Source organism: Cryptomeria japonica, chromosome 10 (genome assembly GCF_030272615.1).
Source record: "Cryptomeria japonica chromosome 10, Sugi_1.0, whole genome shotgun sequence".
In the NCBI taxonomy this organism is placed as follows: domain Eukaryota; kingdom Viridiplantae; phylum Streptophyta; class Pinopsida; order Cupressales; family Cupressaceae; genus Cryptomeria; species Cryptomeria japonica.
This window is the reverse complement of record NC_081414.1, coordinates 775398310-775423727: the sequence shown is the minus strand read 5'-3', so window position 1 is coordinate 775423727 and position 25418 is coordinate 775398310. Positions and strand designations below refer to the sequence as shown.

Genomic DNA, 25418 nt, shown 5'->3' with positions numbered 1-25418 from the left:
TGAATTTCTATAAAGCTAATGATCTACCCAATGCACCTCCTAAATAACCTTGATAGATATTACGAATAATTAGCTTCTATCATCTCTAATGTCTATTTGTTTATCTTGACAACAAGTATTGAGTTTTTGGATCATGTTGAATTCATGAAAGAAACACTATTATGCAAATAAACATAACATGATAACAACTTTGAACAACATTATGATAAAAGATAATTAATATACCAAAATCATCCATAATAGAGGGTATTTATACAAAAAAATGTCGTGATAATTTAGCATGCTAAATTCAATTAATAAAGAAAATTATGATGATCTTTTATATAGAAATGTAGTAATTTTAGTGTAGTCTAAGCATTTGTGTGTTAGTGGTTTATTTCATTTAGACTTAGGCTTGTTTGCTTTCTATGCTTCTTTAGTTTAGACATAACTAGTCAAAAAACTAGAATGGATAATGCATCTTCATCAAAATAGATGACATGAATTTGTTTTATACGTACGCTAAAATAATTGCATTTCATAAGAATGTATCTTTGGGATATTTTATTGAAATTACTTTCTCATCAAGAATACCATTTTTTATATATCTTATAATGTACTTATTTTCAAAATAATTAAGACAGAATACTTAAAATAAAAGCCCACAAGAACTCACATGAGTTGAAGTTGTCTTATTTAATTTAAAATGAGTATAATATGTTTAGAAAAGTAAATCTAATATGTCACTTTAAAAAATAGATATGTTGATGTTATCTTCTAAAGTCCATACAAATAAAAATTATAATATAATTTTAGAACATAAAAAATAAACAAATAAACAAATTTATACATTTTGATATACTAATCATCTACACCTATCTTTTTGTTGGGCCTTCAATGTGCACCTATGAAACTTGTAATATAAAATCTCCAACAAAAACATCAATATGTTTATTCAACCTTAAACTTGTAATATAAAATCTCTAACAAAGAGATCAACATGTTTATTTAACCTTAAGTGAAATCCTATGGTCACATAACTTCAATAACAACATTTATCATCCTCTATTATTGAGTAAGAGAAAACAAGAGTTGAACAGTGCGTCTCGCTTCATTTCAATCTTACCAAGCACAAGAATCTGACCTGAAATGGAATTTATAAACTATGAGTAGCGATAAGCTGCTCTTACATGACATGATAACAAATAGACCACACCATTATATGTTACATATTACCGAATGATTCATCGTATCCTTCGTTATTTAGCATGCGAATATAATTGTTTGAATATCTGCACCATTGTAGGCACTGCAGCCGCCGCCACCAGAACTACGCCCCAGAACATAGTGAAAGTTCTCATAAATTTTGGATGCTTCTCCATAAACTCACCAACTTGAACCATAGTTCGCCTTCTATACCATCCATTAACACTAATCTTCAATTGCCCGAACTCATCTTCATCTGAAAAACTGAAATTAACTCCTTTGGAGAGACCGTTGAAGAGATCAGTCACTTCCTTGTCAGTCCCAATGGAGCTCTGAATTATTCCCTTCTTCCGCAGCAAAACCACGTCTTCCTCAGACTGAATCAAACTGTTCATCAGAAAGACATACTCAGAGATAATGCTGAGTTCCTTTTCTTGGCACACATCTATAGCCATCAGATTTCTCAAAATCACCTCTGTAGAATCAGATACATATACAACAGGGAGATACAGAGTCTTTTCCCTTTTGTCAAAACGGAGTTTGGAGGATGGAACTCCATCGTATGCCCTAAACTTCATTCCATTCTTGTATAACTCTGCCACTGAAGCCCTCAGCTGTTGACGATGAGACTGATTTTGAATTTGATGAAGTGGTGTTTCACGAGGATGACCATGGCGGCGGCGGCGGCGGCGGCGTGGTACAGTAAATTGAATATCTCCTGTCTTTTCTGCTTGGAACTCGTCCACAATAAAATCATGAAAAAAACCTAAAATGTGGTTGTAGTCCTCCAGATTTTTATACTTTGACTCGAAAATTCTCCTCAATTTCACCTCGCGCTGTCTATGCTCTGTTTGTTGTTCCTTCGTGTTTGGCTGAAGAGAATAATTGAAAGGGTGGACCAATGCAATTATACCATCACATATCATTCTGAGCAGCTCTATCATCGCTTCTTCTACCGCTGATTTGTCCTCCATTGCCAACAGCTCCATAAGCAGTACTATCGGAACCTGATTTTCAAGCATCAGAATGTCACTTAAAATGTCAAATTGACAAGATCGGACCCTGTTTCTATTAAAGACGGGATCGAGTTTCCATTGTGATTCAACGTTGAGATCCCATTGTGTTTCATCGGTGAGAAGCCTGAGAGTCTCCAGAATGAAACATCCGTCCAGAGTGAAAGTACGAATTGGTTTTCGTTCAGATGCTCCGGAATACTCATTTTTCTCGAATTCACTAATCCGATTCGTTTCCTTAATTTAATTAAAGCAGTTTCTGATTGTATATACCAGCGTATATATTACGGAGAAATTATTCATGATTTTGATTGGGGTGGTCATCTCTACGCTTATTACTGTAAGTTGTCCATTTCCAAAAGAAACAAATAACCTTCGTGTCGAGGATCTCAATTCAATGACTTAAGTTTTTATTTAAAAAATTGTCTAAAATATAATTGAAATTTTTGGGAGGATAGTATCATGAGAAAAGTGATTTTGAAGTGATTTTGGATACATATTTAAAAGGTCGGGTGTATTTTTATATATTTTAAAATAAAATGTTTTAATATTTATTTTTAATGATGCATTACAGAAATAAAATTATAATACATTATCTATTTAAAAAGTGGATAGAATGAAAGCACATTCCAAAGTCTATGATTTTTTTTTTTAAGTCTAAGTCATTATGACTATATAAGGAGAAGGCCCCTAACTATTCAAGAGATCTTGTTTACCAAGAATATGTTCCCAACTCATAACGCTATCATCTCTATCTATTCTTCTTATTGAGTAAGAGGAACATCCACAAGAGGAATTGCTCAGTCCAAGTAGGGAAATTTTTCTAAAAGCAAACATGGTTGTAGAGGAGAAACACAAATATAATTAAGCTCTGGGAATTTAGGCTCATAGTATTCAATTTATAGAGAAATACATCATAAATTGTGGAGATTGTAGATCTCAATTAGTAGTAGAATTTATCATAGACATGTGATATGAGATAAGGCAAGATCAACATGGGCTAGTTGAAGATGGTGTTGAGTGGTTGGAGACGATGCATGCTTGGCTAGTGGTCTATGTCGACAGATTTGGTCAATATTAATTTATCTTATAACATTCCCCCAAAAATCAATTATACTGATTAATTTGATATCCCCTCATAATATAGAAAAGATGGGTCCTAGCCTAAAGCCTTCTTAGGTACCCATTTACAACACTTCAAAAAATTTGTCTTTAAGTGTACTACTTCCCCTCATCATAATCACTTGTCCATTTGGCAACTCACCCCAAACTTATACAATCCTAAGGTGGTTTCAAGCTTACCACAAAACTCCACACTCAAGTGGTTTTGGCTGACCAAAAAACCTCACATACAAATGGTTTTGGATTACCATAAACCTAGCATACACATGCTTTTGGATGACCACAAACCTCACATACAAGTGGTTTTGGCTAACCTCAAACCTCTCAACAAAATGGGGAAACTAATCTATAATTGAAAAACTTTTTAATCATCACCATGAACTTTATTCATGGGATTTTATGCTTCTCATTCTACACATGCATTGAAATTGATTATCGAGTCCATATAAAAAATGATTCATCTACCAAGATACATGGGTAACTATTAACTTTACTTGCTAATTGTATAGGAATCCTTTTCAGATATATTGTTCATCAATATGTTAATCCAAAAGATTTGGGGTGTCGGGTACAACTGATCATGCACCCCTTCCAACAACTCAAGTACAATATAGACTTCTATTTTTCCTTTTAAGAAAGGTGACTACAAAACATTTCCCAAAAATACCTATACCCATTTATAATGAAAAATTTTCTTGGCTTCATAAACAACATTGAACTATTTCTTTGCAAATTCTCACAATCTTCATGATTTGCAAAATTTTGTTTTGGATTCACCTCTTTTCAATATCCAACCAATAATTATCAATGATTTGACAATATTAAAATAACAATCTATTAAGAGATATATTTTAACTACTATCTTTTCAACAATGACCCTTCATAATCTTTGGTCTTGTCTTCACACAATAAACTTTATCATATCCTCTCACCTCCAATCCAAACACTTTTACACCCAAAGAAATCAAAGCTAACTCCCACAACTAATATCTATAACTCTACATACATATAATGCATTCACAAACCAAGCCTATATGCCTTGTAAGAAATAGAACTAGTCTATTAGGTCTCTCCTCTATAACTTACAAACACTTAGTTCTCCCAACTTCTATAACTTACCTTGTATGTAGATACGCTAGCATAAAAAACAACTTATAGCCTATAATTTTCAACAAATAATCCTTTTTTTACAAGTTCCTTGTGGATGGGATAACAATATTTTTCAATTGTGATAGGTGGTGAGATCTTCAATAATCTAAGACATACCTTTTTTCTTGGCCATGATTTCATTATTAAATGATAAATTCAAATAGTTGTAACTTCTATTGACATGCTTGGTGTCTCTATTGTCAACTTCAAAAATCAACAATCTTCCCTTTGTTTCTAGTAGTGAATCCACCCCATTCAAGCAATGATGATTCTATAGAATGAGTCTTTCACAGGCAGGGACTTCTTTGACACTCTTGAACAAATTTGACTAGGAAAACATCTACGGGGGACTCCAACCTTCAATCATCAAGTTCTCTTTATTCTTCTTTTCTTTTGCATCTCACTCAGCTTCAATGTTCCCTACAAACTTTGGCAATGTCTCCTGGCCAACAATCCTTTCTTAGCAACTATTCAATGCAAATAATCTTGCAATTTCTTCATTCCTATTTTTGGCTATAGCCTTCTAGTCTCAACGGGTTATTACTTCACTCCAACAACTAGAAACTCCTCTAACTTGAGGATTCCCATAATCAATGTGCTTTCCTTCAAACTGTAGTCTCAAAAATCTTGTGTCATCAACAATCTGCTATCTAAATGAGGTTCTACCTGGTTCTAATAAACACTAGTTTTTCAACCTCCTCCTATGGAAACTAGTAAACCTTTGTCTTTAACACCATGTAAAAAAATGGATCAGCAGAAACTCATAAAGATGAGCTCTAAGGAATTCACACTTGTACTATTTACTTTATAGAGAAATACATCATAAATTGTAGAGACTGTAGATCACAGTTAGTAGTAGCATGTATCACAGATAGGTGAGATGAGATAAGGAAAGTTCAATGTGGAGTAGTTGAAGATGGCGTTGAGCAACTGAAGATGCTGCATGGTTGACTAGTGGCCTATGCTAGAAGATTTGGTCAATAATTAATTTTTCTAACATTTTCTACTATCAAGCTATCCAAAATGTCAACTTTGAGAAGTGGCAAAACATTTATGTTGTATATGAGATAAACCATGGTGTTTATAATGGGGATAACCCTACAAGCATGCCTAGAGCTATGGCTACAACTCTAGTTGTACCCAAGCATGCCTGGAGCTATGGCTACAACTCTAGTTGTACCCATTAGGCAAAGATACATCTCAAATAGCAAGAAAAAGAAATACATTAGTAACCATACAAGAGAAATATGCCCAATGATTGATGAGAGTTTGCATGTGGATACACTATAAGGCACTTTTTAACCTTCACTTGAATATATGACATGACATATTATAAAGAAATTAATAGCTTTAATATACACAAAGAAATAATTGTCAACAAAAAAATATTGGAAGACAATAGAGTTTCTATCTTTCAAAATAGAGAATAATTTCCACTTCAAATCATGTCAAATTTAAGTGTATCTTTCTAAAGTGGTTTTTTTTAAATTGTGTTTATTATCATATCCTTCACATCAAATTATTATTGTACAATGCACATGCTAAATATAATTTTATCCTCCAATTCTATCATAATTGAAATTCAACCATCAAAACACTAGGACATGAACTTTGTGTCTTTATTATGTACTAAATATAACACCATATATAAATAATATGTACATAACATGTAGAATAGTTATGAATCTCACATGAAATGATAGAAATACACAATAAATTCATAAATATACTCTTGAGGTAGGAAAATACCATACAATAGCAATGTGATAAATCAATTGCTAAATGTATCTTAATTATATGCATTTAATAGAAATATGAAAATGAAATAGATACATGAATAAATATGTACAATTATTTCATAGAGGGGTATGATATCTTTCAATTGGATGAGAACAATTTATCTAATATTCTCTTGGAATAAAATTCTCTACATGATGTAGACAATTATTTTCAACCTAGGTTTAATTATTGGTTTTCTTTTTCTAATTTTAGGTCACTAAAGATAATGTAGAAAAATATTTTATTTTTATGAATAATTATTTATGTGATAATACATGGGTATCATTAATTTCCCATTGATGTTCCTTTCATCCTCACAACTAGCTTCGAGTTTGTATAGAGATAACAATTTTGTTCACATGTATATGATGGTTTATCTTCAAGCAACTTCAAAACAAGGAAGAAGATGAAGATGAAGATATATGGATGTGTTTTATTGTATTCCTCAATATTTATAAACAACACATCTTTCTATGTAGTGCAATTAAAGTATTTTATTATAAAGCTTTTATTTTATCATAAGATATGTAGTTTAGTAAATATACGATGAAACATGTTAGTAGGGATTTTTATTATGAAGTAAATAAATGAAATTGTGGGTATAAATATTTTGTAAGTTATAGCACTAGTCAATTAAAATAATTGTAATCATTTAACCCATGATATATTAGTAGTTGTCTTTGAAAAGACTATGCATCACAAGAACTTACCAAATGGGAAGAATCAATATTAGATATTAAAATTAGAGCATTAATATTAAATATAAAAATTAGATTTTATTATCTATTAGAAGGATTACACCTTCAAAATAATTACTATAAGTTTGATCTATATTTAAAATGAATTTTAAAAAATTATTGAGTTAAAGAAATTTCTCTTCTATTCATTGGTTCTTTTACTTATATTTGAAATTATTTATACTTTCTTCTTTGATAAAATAATTTAAATGAAGACATAAACAATGATACTCTATTCTCCCACCACGGTGTCTATTTGGTGGAAATTGAAATCTGATGGTTCCTCCGGAGAAAATCTCGGTTGGTTGTGTCAAGGTGGGGTCATTCGTGACCATAGTGGAAATCTAACCCTTGCCTACATGACCAATTTGGGGATGCAAACTTTAAGTGTGGAAAAGGTGGTAGAAATATATCATGGCTTAGTTATTGTGACTGGAGGAAAGTACAATTGCATCATCATAAAAGGTGATTTAAAAAACACAATCTTACTGCTCAGGATTGAAGCCAAACTTGACTAAAAATGTGACTACCTTATTGCCAAGTGTCGGGACCTTATTCATAGAATCAACCCTGTTAGTCTCTATCACACGAGGAGGGAAGTAAATAAAGTTGTATACATGTTGGCCTCCTTAAGCCCATTTTCTAATCATTTGAAAATTTAGATGGGTATTAATGATATCCTAGATTTGGTTTGTGTTTCTATCTTTGAAGACATAAAGGCTTATGATGGAGTATAATCCAAGATTTACCTTTTTCATTATTATTGTCACTTTTTTGGAAAGTTCTTTATGGTATTGGTGGCAAACGTCCCTTTCAAAAAGTAGTGTCACTTTCTCCTCTCCTCGTAAGTGTTTATGTGTCCTTACTACTAGTTTTTCTTCTTCCTACTTGGTTTTATCTTATGTGACAATGACGGGAGGCGAACTCATACAAATGGAGCTTGATACTTGCGATGAGTTTGAAAGTAATACAAAATTAAGGTATAAAGTGGTCAAGGGGAATATTTTTAGCTATGTTGAGGTCATGCAAGGTTTTGATCCTAAGCTCTCTAAAAAATTTGCGCAATCCTAGAAAAAGGGGGAGGTGAATATTGGTGGAGATTCTTTTAGAGTCTCCCCAAATGTGATTACTTCTATCATTGGCTTATTATTGGAGGGTATTACCTTTCCAAAGAAGTCAAAAGGATACTATAAGGATGAACTTAAGTGATTCTTCAAGGCAGGGGAAGGAGTTTCAAGATTATAGAGAGGGTATAATAGAGAAGACCTACTTGGTATATGGAAAGATGTAGCCATTTTCCTGCTGAAATATTTTACTTTGAATGGGAAATTTAAAAGATTTCATGCCCAGATGTTCTCAATACTAAACCACCTCAGGTACGACATAAAATTGAACTTTTCTTACTAGGTTTGTTCTTCATTGTCTAAATTAATTGAACGAGATAAATCTAAAAACTCTCTACCCCTTCATCAAGGGCTCATCCTTAGATTGTACAATTTCCATCTAGCTTTATCCATGTCTAGTGATCCCCTGTTATCTCCCCCTACCCCTTGCCACACCCTAATATTTTGGTGGAGCTCTTGAATGCCTCTATTGTGAAGCCTAACCCCAATTATACCTCTTCTTCTAAACCCAAGCCCGTTCCTACTCATTTCAACCCTAAAAGAGGGACAAAATAGAAAATCTCCCCCAATTTTCTTGCTAAGGACATGGAATTGTTGCAGTCGGAGGAGGATGAAGTTCCTAAGGATTATGAGTCTTTCTCTCACTCAAAATCTAAATGGTCTCCTAAGGAATCCAATGGATTTTCTCCCTTTTCCCTTGAATAGAACTCCCCTAACCCCATTCCTAGCCCTCCACTTTGGTTTCTAAGTTTTTGTGGTTGGAAGAATGTGTTGAGCTACAGGACTTGATTATTGACTAACTCTTATCTTAGTTTGATGTGGCTATTAAAAATATTAATATGCTTGAGGCTTTTGGTGGGGTAGGCATGAGGGACAATAAATAGGTGATAGAGGAAAAAGACGAATGAGTATGGGAGGTTGCTAGCAACATGACTGGAAAGCTAGAGAAATGGAATAAGGTAGAAGTTATGTTGAATGACCTTAATCAAAAGATGTTGTAGAGGAATTGGAATAATGTTTTGATGGAGCTTAAGGAAAGTTAAGAGAGCCTCCCAGGAGAATTATTGAGGATATTTCTACCCTGAGTCGGGAGATGGCCTTAAGGAACTTGGCTTCCTTGAAAGCTATATAGGAGGAAATTGACTGAAGGAAAGAAAAGTGGAAGAGGCGTGCAATGCCTCCCTCTACTATGATGGAACCCCATACCTTTGTGCTGAAAGATACACTGGATTCTGGTACTCTGACTTTTGTCAATGATTATTAAAAAAAAATTATTTTTTTAAGAAATTCATTTGTCTTTGTAAAGATTGGCAATAGGGTAAAACCTCCACCCAGTAGACCATCCCTTTGTGTCTTTGGTGAGTGGTTAGTTGTATTTTGTTTGTTGGTTTTATCTTTGATCTATGTCTGGTCTTTAGGTAGTTTCTTGTTGTTTTTTGTGTTTTTTGTCTTTGACTAGGTGTGCATTACTCATGCACTCTAGGTGTTGTTGTTTAACGGTTATATTAAGATACGGGTCTTATCCCTCTTTTTATTGATTAGAACACTGATACTCTCTTTCCTTCTTTAATTAAAATATAATTTTACCACAATCTTAAATCCGTGATTGAAGTCAGTGGTAGCATTAAGCAATTCCCATTTAGAAAATTTTACGTCCCACACATAACTAATCAGATCCGATGGATCCCATACAATAAGGGTGAAAGCACCTCTGCTACCTCCGAACCACTGTGCAAAAGATATGTTGGCATACTATCAATTTCTAAGTCACTACAAACCAAAAACCCAAAAACATAACCAGCCACCTCTAATGAGATACGTATTAAAAACTATTAATCAATAAAATTAAATTTAACCCATGATTTCTTATAAACATGGAGTTAGATTTCCTGTAAAGGTTATCATAATCCTCATGACTTCGTCTACCTTAGGAAGTGGCCGCCATCACATGAAATAGTGTTGTTGAGAAAGAGCTGAATGCCTTTTTCTCATTTTCATTTTCCTAGTGTCCGTTGTTATAGACTAAACTACTATGGTAACTGATGTTCTCAACTATACTTGTGATGATGATTTTTGAGCAATCTTTTCTGGTTCATACTGATCATCTTTGCAACCGAATATATTGCCATCTAATAGAAATACGTTCTACATTGTTTGATCAGATCTGAGCGTACATTTAAGGCTGCCGCAACGATTGTTTGCATTTATATTAGCCATTGCCGCAGTTTTTAAATTAGACTTGAACTAAGTGAACTTCCCAATTTTTCTTTGGAATTCAATCATAAAACCAAACTTCCATGTCATTGCACGCACATAATGCTTCATAATATGGAAACCTTGGTTGCGTCAGAAGTATTTTGACCCTTTAGCAGCCAATACCATTAGACACATTTGTATAGCTTGCAAACGACCAATAGTAAAGTACACATCATTAGATAAAAACTTATATGGTAAGCTTGAGGAGACATGCTCATCAACACCTCTAAAAAGAAGGAAGCAACGAATAGTTACCAGCAACTAGCTTTCATATAATTCACCAGATAGAGACATTATAAAATCATGACATTTATGAGTTACCATGAGTTCCATGATATTTCAATGATCCCAAACAAATTTATAAATCATAACGTCATTTTGGAATTGTGGTGGCATCAAAAATTGATTTGATAACAAACCTCCAAATTTTGGGGTTTGGTGTTAAGTTGGCGATATTTTATGACTATATTTCATCATAATGACCCTCATATTTTGTGCATGTATGGAAGATCAACACTCTTACATGTAAATTGACACAAAAAAAAATTAAGGCATTAAGCTAATATAAAATTAAATTCTCATTTTAGCTTTCTATTGGACTATATGTCATTAGGCAATGTGCTTGGATCAGTTATATTGATGTTATCTAAAAAAAATTATTGCAATATATAAAAACATTAAATTATGGCTAGATTATCTAATTATGTTCAAGACTAATTCTACTATCTAAATTTCCTAACTTTTTTTCTATATATTTTATGAATGCAATAGTTCTGAATGTATTAAACTAGGAGAGGCTTGAACCTTTACATAACCGCAAAACCAGTGAGCAACAAAAACAAAGGGCTCACGAGGAGTGAGGGCTCAAGACCAAAATGCCTACTACCAAAAAAGAACAAAAACCAACAAATATCTAGCACAACAAACAAAACCCAAAAAATAAACTAGCAGAACTAATAGACCGAAAAACAGAATAGGACACACCCCCACTAAATGCACAAACCAATGGCATACCTAGTGGAGGAAGACATCAACTTCCTATCCTGGCTGATTTCTTTGTCTTTTTTGAAAAAGAGAGCTTCCTAGTAGAACCTTTCCCAAAGGAGATGGTTGGGGAATCTGGGGTTGGATATATAGGCCTCCAACCCAAGGGTAGTGACAGAGTCCAAATGGCTTTGCTTCTTTTCTTGCCTCCTTGCAATTTTGTCTCGTATGGCTTGGAGAGCAACAGAGTTCTTCTCGATCATCTACATGTTCTAAGAAAACATATGAACTCCATTTTTTTCATGGAGTCCTAATTATCATGCAATGCCTCAACCACTTCCACCAAATCCTTTATGTCATTTCCTTGGTTTATTTTCTAATTAAGCTCCTTCAATGAATAAAATAGTTAAAATATGATCGAAGAATGATGATTTTCAAAAAATAGCCACCCTATATAAAAAATATCATCATCATAATATAGAAAATCATTTTCAAAATGTAGAGAGAGAAATGAAACACAACTAAGTGTAGTGTAGTACTCTCTATCTTAGGTAGAGGCTTTCCTTGGAATTTAATTTCCTATAGTATGTTAGTGTATAGTTCTATGGATTTTCAATTCTTGTGATGGCATAACATAATACAGTTAAAATGGCGTAAATAAAACAAGCAATAGTATAATAAATGAAATAATTAGCATCCATATTAATGTGACCTTGCAAAGTGTTGATTGAAGCTAGTATTAAAGTATAAGAAAACAACTTGCTTTATATAACATTAAATCTCTCAAATGCAGAAATAGGCATTTTATCTTGAATTTAAAGTAAATTCCATGGATGAAAGCTTGTTTATTGATAATTGTGTCAAAACATGCTAATTTATTAAGAGTTATGAGGCAAATTTATTATCTTGAAAGAGCATTCAATTATGTACAAATATTTTCAAAAGAAAAAAAATTGAAATTTGTAAGAACTTATGGTTATAGAACATAAACACAAAGAACTACATTAATGATGTAGGAGCATCCTTGGTTCTTGGCAATCTTGCATCACCAAAAAACAAAAATTTCCTTTCAGTTTCTTTGTTATTTTCGGTAGTTTTCTTTCTATGAGTTACTAGATACCTTGGCGTTAATCATTTCTCTTGCGAAGATGGATTTGAACTTCATTCTTGTTCTAGATCCGTGTTTCATTTGGATCTCTTTCCAGCAAGTTATCGCTTCCGGATTGGTTAGTAATTTTTTGTTTCCCCCGCATGCTTGAGCTTAACTGCTAGTTAGTGTTCTCAGACCTTGTGGAGTGATTCTTTGATTTGTGGAGCTGACTTATCATATCTGGGATGATCTTCGATGCTTGGTTGATCCTCTTGTTGGTTCGCGCTTTGTGGTAATCATTTTCAGAGGATTTTCATCTCATCTTTGGGCCCACCTATCTACACATTTCATTTTCCTTTCTTGGGGGAATGTGATCTTTCCTGGCTGACTCGGATGTTCTTCGATACTATATAATGATGTATTTGATCATAGTAGATTCAATATTAGAATATAGAACACTAGATTTTAATTTAATCCAATGTTTACCTCTAGCTTGATGCATATGGATGTATTTCTATAACAAGGTAGTTGCTTGCATGTAAGTCGAATGTTACCAGCAGTAGCATTTGAATCAATGAATTGATCCACACCTGATCCAACATTTTCTCTCTCTTGTGTTATGGGTCAGTGCAAGAAGATGAGTCCACTTTTTGGCCAAAAAGTGGAAGTGTTTTCCCTGATTTTCAGATTTTGTCTCATTTGAGCTTAAATTTTGAAACACTTAGAGATTGAATCTTGCAAAAAGTCAGTAATATAAAAGATAGCCCTCTGAGTGTAGTTTCCAAATATATAATTTATTTTAATACCCACATAATAAAAAATAACTTTTTAAATGGAGTTCTGAAAACTATGTTTTAAAAATGCCTGTTTCAGGACCATACCATGCATGTGTACGACCCACACTTTTTGACACAATTCCAATTATTTTCTCAAACCGTTTTGGGAAATGGTTTGTAACACACTGAAGATTGATGAGCATATTTTTCTGTATTTTTTTTTCTAATATTTTTTTTTAAATTAATTTTTTAATGGCCGTAATTATCGTTTTAAAAATTTGACGTGTACGACCCACATAATTTGATGTAAAATTAACATTTTTTGATTTTTTTTTTTTTTAAATACAAAAGAATTTTGTGTAGATTGATGACATATAATTTTTTTTCCAAAATTTTTTAAAATAAAAAAGTTATTAAATTAACAAAATTAGTTAATATTTCAAATTTATCGACCCGATTTAGTATAAATTAAATGAAAAATAGTTAAAATAATCAATTTTTAAATAAATTTACATATTTAGAATCTAGACAGTATAATCTGAAATGGGTTTTAATTTCGTATAAAAATTCTCTGATTAGAGGCGCGTAAACTATTTTTGAAGTTCATATTTGTGCTTTCATTCATGGAGATTTGAATTTGCAGGTCCATGTCTCAGGTGTGGCCATCCCAGGTCTATCCCGGGCCTAATCCCGAGCCAAGTGGCGGGTTGTGGAATCAACTTCCACAAAACGGGCCCCCGTTTTCAAACAAGGGCGGCTTGTGGAAAAAAAAGGAAAAATGCCATTTAGAAACGGGGGCCCGCTTTTAAACAAAACGGGGGCCCGTTTTAGAAACGGGCCCCCGTTTTTAAAAACGGGCCCCCGTTTCTAAAAAATGGGCCCGCGTTTTGTTTAAAAGCGGGCCCCGCTTTTAAACAAAACGGGGGCCCATTTTAGAAACGGGCCCCCGTTTTTAAAAACGGGCCCCCGTTTCTAAAAAATGGGCCCGCGTTTTGTTTAAAAGCGGGCCCCCGTTTTAGAACAAAATGGGGGCCCCATTTTTTTTTGCTTCGGATCCCCGTTACCTTTCGGCTCGGGAGCCCGAAGCACAAACGGGCCCCCGTTTATAAGAGCGCGTTTTCCAACGCGCAGACTTCCACGAATTTGTGACTCAGTACCTTGCACTTGCCCTTATATTGTGTTGTTTTTATCTTGCTGCATAGATCGAACTTCCTCTTTGAGGATCCTCCTATCTGTGGCTACATCGGTTGGTATTAGAGCGAAGCTTTCATCCTGTTGAATTTTGCTCTAGGATGGTAGATTGTGGATCCGACCTGCAATTGCAGAGGACTTGCTCCTATGGCCTGAAGAGGTAATGTGAGAGGTGGAAACTGGAGAGATGTTGATTCGGTGATGATGCACACGTTGAGATAAATTGCAGCTCGTTTGGATGATATTGAGACCACACAAAGAAGGGGTCGACATATTGAGCATGTAAGTGATAAAGAAGAAGAACAGACTGTTGAACTGAAAAATAGAGGTCAACCAGAGTTGGTACAAGATGATGAAAGATTGATTAGAGATTTGACAAATATGAACAGTAAACCAGACACAAAGGTGAAATTTACTTGCACAAAGTTGAAGGGACATGCTACCTTGTGGTGGGATCATTTGTAGACTCATAGATAGAGGAAAGGAAAGGAAAAAATTAAATCTTGGGATTGGATGGTGAGTAAATTGAAGCCAAAGTTTTTGCTAGCAGATTATCAAGTCAATTTGTTCCGAAGATTATAGAATTTGAAGCAAAAAGAATCTAGTGTGAAGGAGTACACCGAGGTGTTCTACAAGTTGAATATCAGATCCGGACATGTTGAAGATGAAGTTGAGCAGATTGCGAGCTATGTTACTGGTTTAAGAATGTCTATACAAAATGAGATTAGTAAGGTAAAATTATAAAGTGTGGAAGAAGCTTATCAATATGCCCTAAAAGTTGAAGAAAGATTGAATAAGAGGCATTAGAAGAGACAAAGACGAAGAGATGAAAGATTTCAGAGAGTTAGATCCTTTATCGGAGGTGGCAGATCCTTTTCGGAATAGAATAGAGACAAGATAGAAGATAAGAGTAATGAAACTTCAAATCGGAGGAACAAAGGAAATTACTATCGGAATGTTGGACAAGGTGGTTACTGGAATGAGGGTTTTAAGAGAGATGATAAGAGAAAGTTCACTGGAACCTGTTTCAAGTGTAGTGGAGAAGGACACTGAGATTTTGAATGCACACAAGGGAATAAGAGGATAGAGAATGGTGGAAGAATCTTTTTTTTAGAAGAAGAACCTACCTCATCGTTGAACAAACCAGAGGATGGTGAAGCTTTGGTGATAAGAATAGCCCTATGCTAGAATGAGATAAATGAGGAACCATTTCAGAGGAAGAATTTATTCCAAACAAGATGTAAGGTGGAAGGTAAGTTTTGTAAGGATAATTATTGATAGTGGCAGTTCAGATAATTTTGCCTCGGAGGAGATGGTGAATAAGTCGAAGTTGCAGACATTGAAACACTCTAAACCCTATCAGATAACATGGATTCGAGATGATCATAAGATCTTGGTAAATGTGAAATGTTTGGTTAATTTGAAGATAGGAGAATCCTATGATGAAGTTTTGTGTGATATTATGCCTATGGATTTTTGTCATGTTTTGTTGGGAAGGCCCTGGCAATATGATAGACAGGCTATGCATGATGGGAGAAGGAATATCTATACTATTATTGTGAATGGGAGGAAGCAAACTTATTTACCTCTAGAGGAACCCCTGAGAAGTAAGATATGCATGAGTGTCAGAATCTGTTTGGTCAATGGGATAAAGTTTTTGGATGGGTTGAAGAGTGAAAATGTGTGTTATATGTTGATACCTAAGGAACCTGATTTGAAACCATAGGAAGAACAACTGAAGGAGATAAAAGATTTGTTGATGGAGTATGAAGACATCATTTCAGATAATGCACCTGATGGATTACGCCCTATGAGAAGCATATGTCATTGCATGGATTTGATTCTTGGAGCTAGTTTACCTAATAAGGCAACACACCAGACGACATCGACAAAGAATGAAGAATTGAATAGGCAAGTGCAGGAGTTGCTGAGGAGAGGTATGATCAAAGAAAGTTTGAGCCCTTGTGCAGTACCTACTATATTGGCACCAAAGAAGAATGGGGAATGGAGGATGTGTACTGATTCAAGAGAAATAAAGAATATTATAGTAAAGTATAGATTTCCATTGCCAAGGATGGATGATGACATAATGGACTATTTGAGTGGAGCTAGATATTTCACAAAGATTGATTTGAAGAGTGCATATCATCAAATTAGAATCAGAGAAGGTGATGAATGGAAGATAGCATTTAAGACAAATGAAGGATTGTATGAGTGGTTGGTAATGCCCTTTGGATTGACTAATGCCTCGAGTACTTTTATGAGATTGATGAATGAAGTATTGAAGAAATTATTGGGTAAGTTTGTGATGGTATATTTAGATGACATTCTGATTTTCAATAAGACAGAAGAGGAACATTTGTTGCATGTGACAAAATTTTTGTAGAGACTTAGAGAAGAGATGTTGATTAATCTAAAAAAGTGTATTTTCATGAAGGAGGAGCTTGTATACTTGGGTTTTTTGATATTTGCGAATGGACTGAAGATGGACCTTGAGAAAGTGAAAACAATTATTGAGTGGCCTACACTAGAGAGTATTGGAGAGGTAAGATCATTTCATGGACTAGCTAGTTTCTACCAGAAGTTCATCAAAAAAATTAGTACAATTTATAGCCCTATGACTGAGACAATGAGGGGAGATCAGGAGGATTTTAAGTGGACTGCTGGAGCAAACCGAAGTTTTCAATTCTTAAAGAAAAAGGTGACTAAGCAGCCTATGTTAGCCTTACCACATTTTAGTAAAGTCTTTTAGGTGGATTGTGATGCTAGTGGGAGTGCAATTGAGCTGTGTTGACCTAGGAAGGAAGACTTGTAGCATATTTCAGTGAGAAGTTGAATGATGCAAGAATAAGATATTCAGTGTATGATCAAGGGTTCCATGCCCTAATTCAAGCCTTGAAGAAGTGGAGACACTATTTATTGCCTAAGGAGTTTTTGGTGTACATGGATCACCAAGCTTTGTAGTATTTGAGCAGTCAAAGTAAGTTGAATCAGAGACATATGAGATGGGTTGAATTTATGTAGAGCTATACTTTTGTTTTAAAATACTAGAGTGGGAAGTCAAATAAGGTTGTTGATGCCTTGAGTACAAGAAGAAATTTGATAACAGAGATTAGAGTTGCAGTATTGGCAATTAATGAATTGAAGACCCTGTATGCGGAAGATCCTGATTTTGCAGAACCTTGGTGAGCTTGTGTTGAACCTGTTGTTGCAAACCGGAGTAAGTGGTTGGATTATTTTATTCAGGATGAGATGTTGTTTAGGGGAAATTAGTTGTGTATACCTCAGAGTTCAATGAGAGATAGTTTGATCAAGGAGAAACATAGTGGAGGATTGGCAGGACATTCTAGGATTAATAAGATAGTGGCTTTAGTGAGTGAGAATTACTTTTGGCCTCAGATTCATAAGGATTTCAGGAAATTTGTTCAGAGTTGTATAATTTGTCAAGTTGCAAAAGGAAGTAGTCAGAATACTGAATTATATAAGCCTTTAACAATACTAGAGAGACCTTGGGAAGACATAAGTATGGATTTCATATTGGGATTGTTGAAGACTCAGAGAGGAAATGATTCTATATTTGTGGTCGTAGATAAATTTTCAAAGATGGCACATTTCATACCTTGTGAGAAGACAATAGATGCAGCTCATGTAGAAGATCTATTTTTCAAAGAGGTTGTGAGATTGCATGGGCTACCAAAGAGCATTGTTTCAGACAGGGATACTAAGTTTGTTGGTTACTTTTGGGGGACACTTTGGAAGAGCATGAAGATAGATTTGAAGTTTAGTTCTATGTTTCAGCCACAGACAGATGGATAGACCGAGGTTGTGAACCAAAGTTTGAGAAATTTGGTGAGATGTTTGAGGGGAGATAAAATCGAAAGTTGGGATTTGATATTGGCACAGGCAGAGTTTGCATATAATAATTCAGTAAACCAAAGTACAAGAAAGACACCATTTGAAATAGTTACCGGAGGGAATCATAAGGGAGTTTCAGAATTGAAAGATATCAGTCATGAAGCTAAGAGGAGTGCAGAAGTAGAATCATTGGAAAATCATATGGAGGTATTGCATTCAGAGGTAAAGCAACATTTGGAAGATATGAACCGAAAATATAAAGAGAAGGTAGATGAGAAATGAAGACATCAATAATTTGAAGTTGGAGATGAAGTAATGGTATATCTGAGAAAGCGTTTATTTCCTGTTGGAACATATAATAAGTTGAGGATGAAGAAGTTTGGATCGTGTAAGATCTTGAGGAAATTTGATTTGATTAATGCATATGAAGTGGAGCTACCAGACACCCTAGACATATCACCTATTTTCAATGTTGTAAATCTATATCAATATCATGAAGTAGAATTTTGTGACAATGAATCTAAATTGAAGTAGTTTCCTGAGAAGAAATAAGATGAGATTGAAGAGGTTTTGGATAGAGGAGTTAGTAAGAGCACACGCAGCAATCAGTACAAACAATATCTTGTGAAGTGGAAAGGCATACCAGTTAAGGATTCTTCTTGGATTTCTCAAGCTGAGGTAGACCATCTTGGTTTTTCTCTAGCCCCTACAAAGTGACGAATCAAATTTCATTAACCCCGAATGTCTAATGCAGGAGCATCCCTAGTTATTGGCAATATTGCATCACCCAAAAAAAATATTTCCTTTCAGTTTCTTTGTTCTTTTTAGTAGTTTTGATTCTATGAGTTACCAGATACCTTGGCATTGATCATTTCTCTTGTGACACAGGATTTGGACTTTATTCTTGTTCATCTTTCTTGTTCTAGATCCGCATTTCATTTGGATCTCGTTTCGGACAGTTATTGCTTCTAGATTGATTGGCAATTTTTTTATTTCCTTCGAATGCTTGAGCTTAATGGCAAGTTGGTGTTACTAGATCTTATGTAGTGATTCCTTGACTTGCAGATCTGACTTATCATATGTGGGATGATATTCGATGCTTGGCTGACCCTCTTTTTGGTCCGTACTTCATGGTAATCCTTTTCCAAAGGATTTTTATCTCATCTTTGGACAGACCTATCTACATGTTTTATTTTCCTTTCTTTGAGGAATGTGATCTTTCTTGGCTGATCCAGATGTTCTCGGATGCTATATAATGATATATTTGATTGTAGTAGATTCAATATTCAGGATATATATAGAAAAGTAGATTGTAATTTAATTTGATGTTTGCTTCTGGATTGATGCATATGGATATATTTTATAACAAGGTAGTTTCCTGCATGTAAGCTGAATGTTACTGACAGTTGCATTTGAATCAATTAATTCATCTCCCTGATCTAGCATTCTCTCTCTCTTGTGTTGTATTGTGTTGTTTGGATCTTGTTGCATGGATCAGACTTCCTTTTTAGGGATCCTTCTATCTGTGTTGCATCAATTAAGGTAACATACATGCTTATCCTTAGGTAGATTCTTGAAGGTGGATTCTATGATCAAAGTCTGTGGTTGCACTTCATTTTCTTGCATTCTAATTAAATGTATATTTCAAAATCTTTGTTTTGAGAAGTCATTCTATACGTTAATAATAGATCTTTGTTTCAAATGGTGCGCTATAAGAGGATTCTCTTTTGCTACAAGTCATATTTTGCAAACTGGCATATGGCTTTTGTGTGCTCCTATATTGCTTATAGGAAATCTTCCTTAACTTGGTGGAAGAATCTTGTCCATGACCATATTACTATTTTTATAGATGTTTCTTATAAGGATGACATTGTTTCAAAGGATTCAAAACCACCCACATGTTTCAAAGGATTCAAAACCACCCACACTTGTTTCTTCTCCTTCGAGTTCTACTAAGATAACTTTGGATTAGGGATTATCTCTTGCTCTAGTTTCTTTTTCTCCTATCCATCTTACTACTAATTTACCTACAAGTGTTGTTTGCTAGTCCAAATCTTCTTTCAATGATGAAATGAGTGGTATTGGGTTTGTCGTCTTTCTAGTTGTTAAAGAATCCATTGTTGCTTCTACTAGTATTGTTTTTTATTAAGATAAAAAAGTTTTACATGGAATCGAAACCCAAATCTATCAAAAAATAAACAAAGTTAAACCAAAGGCTAAACAGCTACTAAACTACAATAGAAATAGGGGAAGCATCCCAAAGAGACTAACGATAAAAAACACAACACAAGAAAAACAACTAATTGAGATCTTCCAAGAGCTCGATATTCTTCTAGATTGTCCTATTTTTTATCACTTGGAGTTCTTCCATGATAAATCTCAAACTTCCCCTTTCTTGTTTTTTGCTCCTAGTATTGGTAGAGGGCCCCATGGAAGTCTACACATCCCAGTTCTTCTTGTCCAAGTTGATGTCAGAGGACATGTCGAATTTGATCAGATGAGCTTTCTGAATGGCAATTTCCTTGTTCACTCTTTTTAGACCTTCCACATTGTTAAATACATTGCCTCCTTACTGATCTCCACTAGACCTTTGATTTTACCCTTTAAATCCTAAATATCATTCTCTAGCTTGTCAATCCTAGCCTAATGCTCAGCTTTCATAACCTTGATATCCTCCGTAATTTTTTGGGTCAACTTCAGGAGTTTATCAAATTTATTAGGTGCCAAATTCTCAGTGAAACAGTCTATAATGTCCTTGATCCCTTGTTTTAGAAGATTAATTTCACCCAGCGAAAACATTTCTCCTAGTTGGAGAATGAATTATCGAGGAGCTTGTCAACATCCATTTCATCCCTTTTAGGCTCATTGGGGTCCACAATGAGGGGAATATCAAGTTTAATTTCATCCTCCCCTTTTTCTTGAGTCTCCACCCTTTTCCCAGTCTTTTGGTTTTTAATATTTTGCGGGCCCAAATTTTGAGATTGAGAAACATGGGTTTTCAATTTTTTCACTGTCCTTATGTTTTTTTTGCTACTATTAGTACCTGGAGTGTGATTCTGTGGGGGGGCCTCATCCTCTGAGGGTTTATATTCAGAGTCATCCAAATACATGGTTTTCATTCCAGTTCATAGCAATCCCGCCCTCCTCCTCACCAAAATATGTATCTAAAACATCATGCACCTCCTAGGTGGCTAGGGGTGGGGGTTTCTCAAAATAGAAGAGGGTTTGACCTCATGAACCTTAGCATACTTCATAATTAGGAGGATTAAATCCTCATTGAAGACCGGATTTCCCTCATTTTCATAATTCCTATGAATAGAATGATCAAGAGAAGAAAGTAAATGAAACAACATTGAAATTATTTTGTCATGCCTAAAGTGATTCAGAATAGTGAAATGATAAGTAAAGATACTAGGGTTATGTTCCTCATGATGAACTATATCATATCTTCCCAAAGCTTCAAAAGATCCTTTCGGTTGTAGCCTCTATTCGGGTTCTGCTTTACTCTGCTTCTCTAGCTCTTTTTGTCATAGAAAATCGCAAGGGATTCTTCCAAATTTTCCCTTTCCTTGTAGAATTTTTTACCCTCCATACTTAGCCTACTAATCTCAACCATGAAGGGTTCATCTACCTTGAATTTAGAACCATAGACACTGAGCACCCCCTTATTCCAGTTTTTTACAAACATAACTGATGCAGGAGCATCCCCGGTCAATGATAAATCTTGCATCAACCAAAAGTATTTCCTTTCAGTTTTGTTATTGTTTAGTCCCTTGTGCAATTTTTTGTATTCTTATCAGTATGTACTAGTAGTTGCTTGTTCTTCATTGCAGAACTTGTTTGCAATTTCCTGGCGGTTTCATATGGTTGATTCTAGATTTCTAGTTCATTTGGGTTCCTCTCCGGTCAGTTATCACTTCCAGTTGGCTGCTTCTGGGTTCCGGAGACAGTTCTTGGTGTGTGGATCTATATCGGGTCTTGAATGATGTTCTTTGGTATGTGGCCGACCTTCGTGCTAAACAACATCACTTGGTTGTTATTTTCCAGAATGATTTGTCAAATCTTAGGGCTGACCTAATTACACGTTTCATTTCCTGCATTGGTGAATGTAATCCTTTAAGGTCGGCCTAGATATTTTTTGGTGGGTATAAATATGATGTTATGTAATCATTTGTAGTGGTAGAGAAAGTAGAACTAAGAATAAGGATTGAGATTCGCATATTGTGATTTGGTTGATTCTTAGAGTCCCGGTTGGATTGTGTCTAGCTTGAAGCCTACATGTAACCGGTTAATTACCGGATGTTCTTTGATGATTTTTGTATGATTGCTGGAAGTTCTAAGGCTGTAATCTAATCTATTTATGTGAATTTGTTATGTTTCCTTACTGTTTTCGTTGTGTCTCTCTCACTACATAAGTCGGTTGACTCTTTTGAGGGTTCTTACCGGTTATTGTTGCATCAATTTCTATAAGCTTTTGGTTTTGGCCATGGAATTTTCTTATATATGGTTCCAGACCACCATCCCCAACTTCCCTCCATACATCTTCATTTTTGTCCCATAGATCACACGAATATGGTTCCATTCTATTCTTTTGTCCCCCAATATAATTATTACCTATGCATTTTTTAGTCAATACACTAAAACTAGGCTTCAAATAGGTGATAAAAAACTAGACACACAAGGAAAATCTAGAAGGTCATAGCCATGTCTTTCTAGGAATGGTTGTCATCATTAATTCTCTATCAGAGAGAGATTTTCGGTGTCCATCCGAACTAGTTTTCATAAATGAAATGGAAAGGATTCTCCTTCCCACCACCATTTTTTATCATACCTAGCAATGTCGAGGTTTGCCATGTGGTCTACATGCATGTTACCCTCCCTAAAAAATGTGCGATATTTGAACTTCTTCAAGTCTGCCAATCATTTCAAAGCACTCCTACATTATGTGATTAATTGTCCAACTAAGGCATGTCTTTTTAATCAAACAATTGATTATTTTTAGTGAATCAGTTTCCAACCAGACCTTCTTGAAACCTCCATGAAGAGCCATTTTAAGCCCAATGTAGGCCGTATTTGCCTCAGCATAATGGTTTGTTTGGGTGCTTCTATTGGTATCGTTGGTATCCCTAAACTAGTGTTTATAATGGTAATGTTGTTGTCCTTAATGTTCTTGATAGACATTTCGTGTGGTTGAACATTGTTTTGATTGTAATAATGGATCTACGAGGACACTTGTTAAATGGAAGAAGAAGTGTCCCACTAACAAATCTTCTCAAGTTAGTATTTTAGATAAGAAGCCTCAAAACTCTAATTTAAAATAGGATATGAGCTCTTTAGCTCCAACTTTGTTGTTTGGATAGTTGCCCTATTTTGTTGTGTATGTGATTGGTTTTGTTCTAGTTCTGGTTTTTTATGGTTTGTGCTAGATCTGTAATGGGCTGGGGCCCTTTCCCACATATTGTAAATAAAAAAATACATGATTATCGCTTGAGAATAATAAGACCTCCAAATATTCTTATAGACTTCCATATTTCACTAAATATCTTCAAATATCAACAAGGAAAGGATTTTTAAATACAATATTCAAATCCATAAGCAAACATTGCATTCATTTGAGGCTATTTTTGTAAAATGTGGAAGTCTTGTCAATTATTTAAAAAAATGCTCCCAAAAATATGGTCTCACTAATTACACTTATTATAGAATATGCAAATTAGAAAAAGATTACATTCTAACTTTAAAGCTCTTTTTTGGTTATTATTAATACAATATAATTTAATGACATTGTATTGCACTTAAAAAATCTCATCCATCTATACATTTTTTATCTAAAAAGACGTTAGACTTGATTATGTAATTTATTTGGCATTTAAAAAGGGCAAAACTAAAGTGCACTTGAACAATTATAAAATATAATATATTGAGCATATACAATAACCAATGTATTCCTTTGAACTCCATTTCATTGGGGTGTTATATTGAAATCTATGTCTCATCAAGAACACCACTTTGTACATCTTTTGTAATTATTTTCTACTTGTTTTCAAAGGAATTATAACATAATACTTCAAATCAAAATCTTTAGGTACTCACATAAGTTGAAGTTGTCTTAATTAATTTAAAATGTATATAGTATGTTTAAAAAGAGTAAGTCTAATAGGTAGCTAAATGAAATTGATATGTCTAATTTTTTTCTTTTAGAGTCTTTCATACAAATAAAGGGTGTTTGCTTGAATTCTTTTCTTTTGGAGTCTTGATGTAATAATGACCTACACTTAATTTGTTTGTTGGGCAAGAGAAATTTTCTTCAATGTGTACTTGAAAACTTTTAGTCTTAAAATATCTAACATAAGCATTAATATGTTTATTCAGCTTTGCTGAAACCTTATGGACACATAACTTTAATAACAATATTTACTACCCACCATTGTTAAATAGACAAAAATATAGAGTGAAAACTTTTAGCTGCTTCATTTCAAACTTATTAAGCCCAAAAATTGTAGAGAAAAGCTCTTTTGATAAGTTGATCAATAACAACATAACTGTCTATTTTGAATTTCATTTGAACCAACTCGAAAGACATTAAAGAACTATCAACACATGAAAAATTAATAAAAGATAAAAATATAATAATTTGCTTTTCATATATAACTCCTTTTTTATCTCATTTAATTTAACCAATCTTTACAGTGACCTACAATGAATTTTATAAAATATGAGTAGCTATTAGCTACTCTCAAACGTGATAACATAATAACAGTAGTCCACACCATTATATGCAACCGAATGATTCATCGTATTCTTTGTTATTAAGTTTTTGAATATATTTGTTTAAATATCTGCACCATTGTAGGCACTGCAGCCGCCACAACCAGAACAATTCCCCAGAACATAGCGAAAGTTCTCACAAACTTTGGATGCTTCTCCATAAACTCAACAATTTGAACCATGGTTCGCCTTCTATACCATCTTCAATTGCCCGAACTCATCTTCATCTGCAGAACTGAAATTAACTCCTTTGGAGAGACCATTGAAGAGGTCAGACACTTCCTTGTCAGTACCAATGGAGCTCTGAATTATTCCCTTCTTCCTCAGCAAACTACGCCTTCTGCAGACTGGATCAAGTCATGCATCAGATTAACATACTCTGAGAGAAT

The 25418-nt window shown here is 34.3% G+C and overlaps 1 protein-coding gene across 1 annotated transcript; it reads right to left on the bottom strand.

The window, feature by feature from the left end:
- Positions 1-1238: 1238 nt before the first annotated feature.
- LOC131076044 (putative UPF0481 protein At3g02645) lies at positions 1239-25211 on the bottom strand. Its single transcript, XM_059212802.1, has 2 exons — positions 25107-25211; positions 1239-2435 (listed from the first exon to the last, which is right to left on the bottom strand). Exons 1-2 carry the CDS (start codon positions 25209-25211, stop codon positions 1239-1241), a joined length of 1302 nt encoding a protein of 433 aa, XP_059068785.1.
- Between the last annotated feature and the right edge of the window lie 207 nt (positions 25212-25418).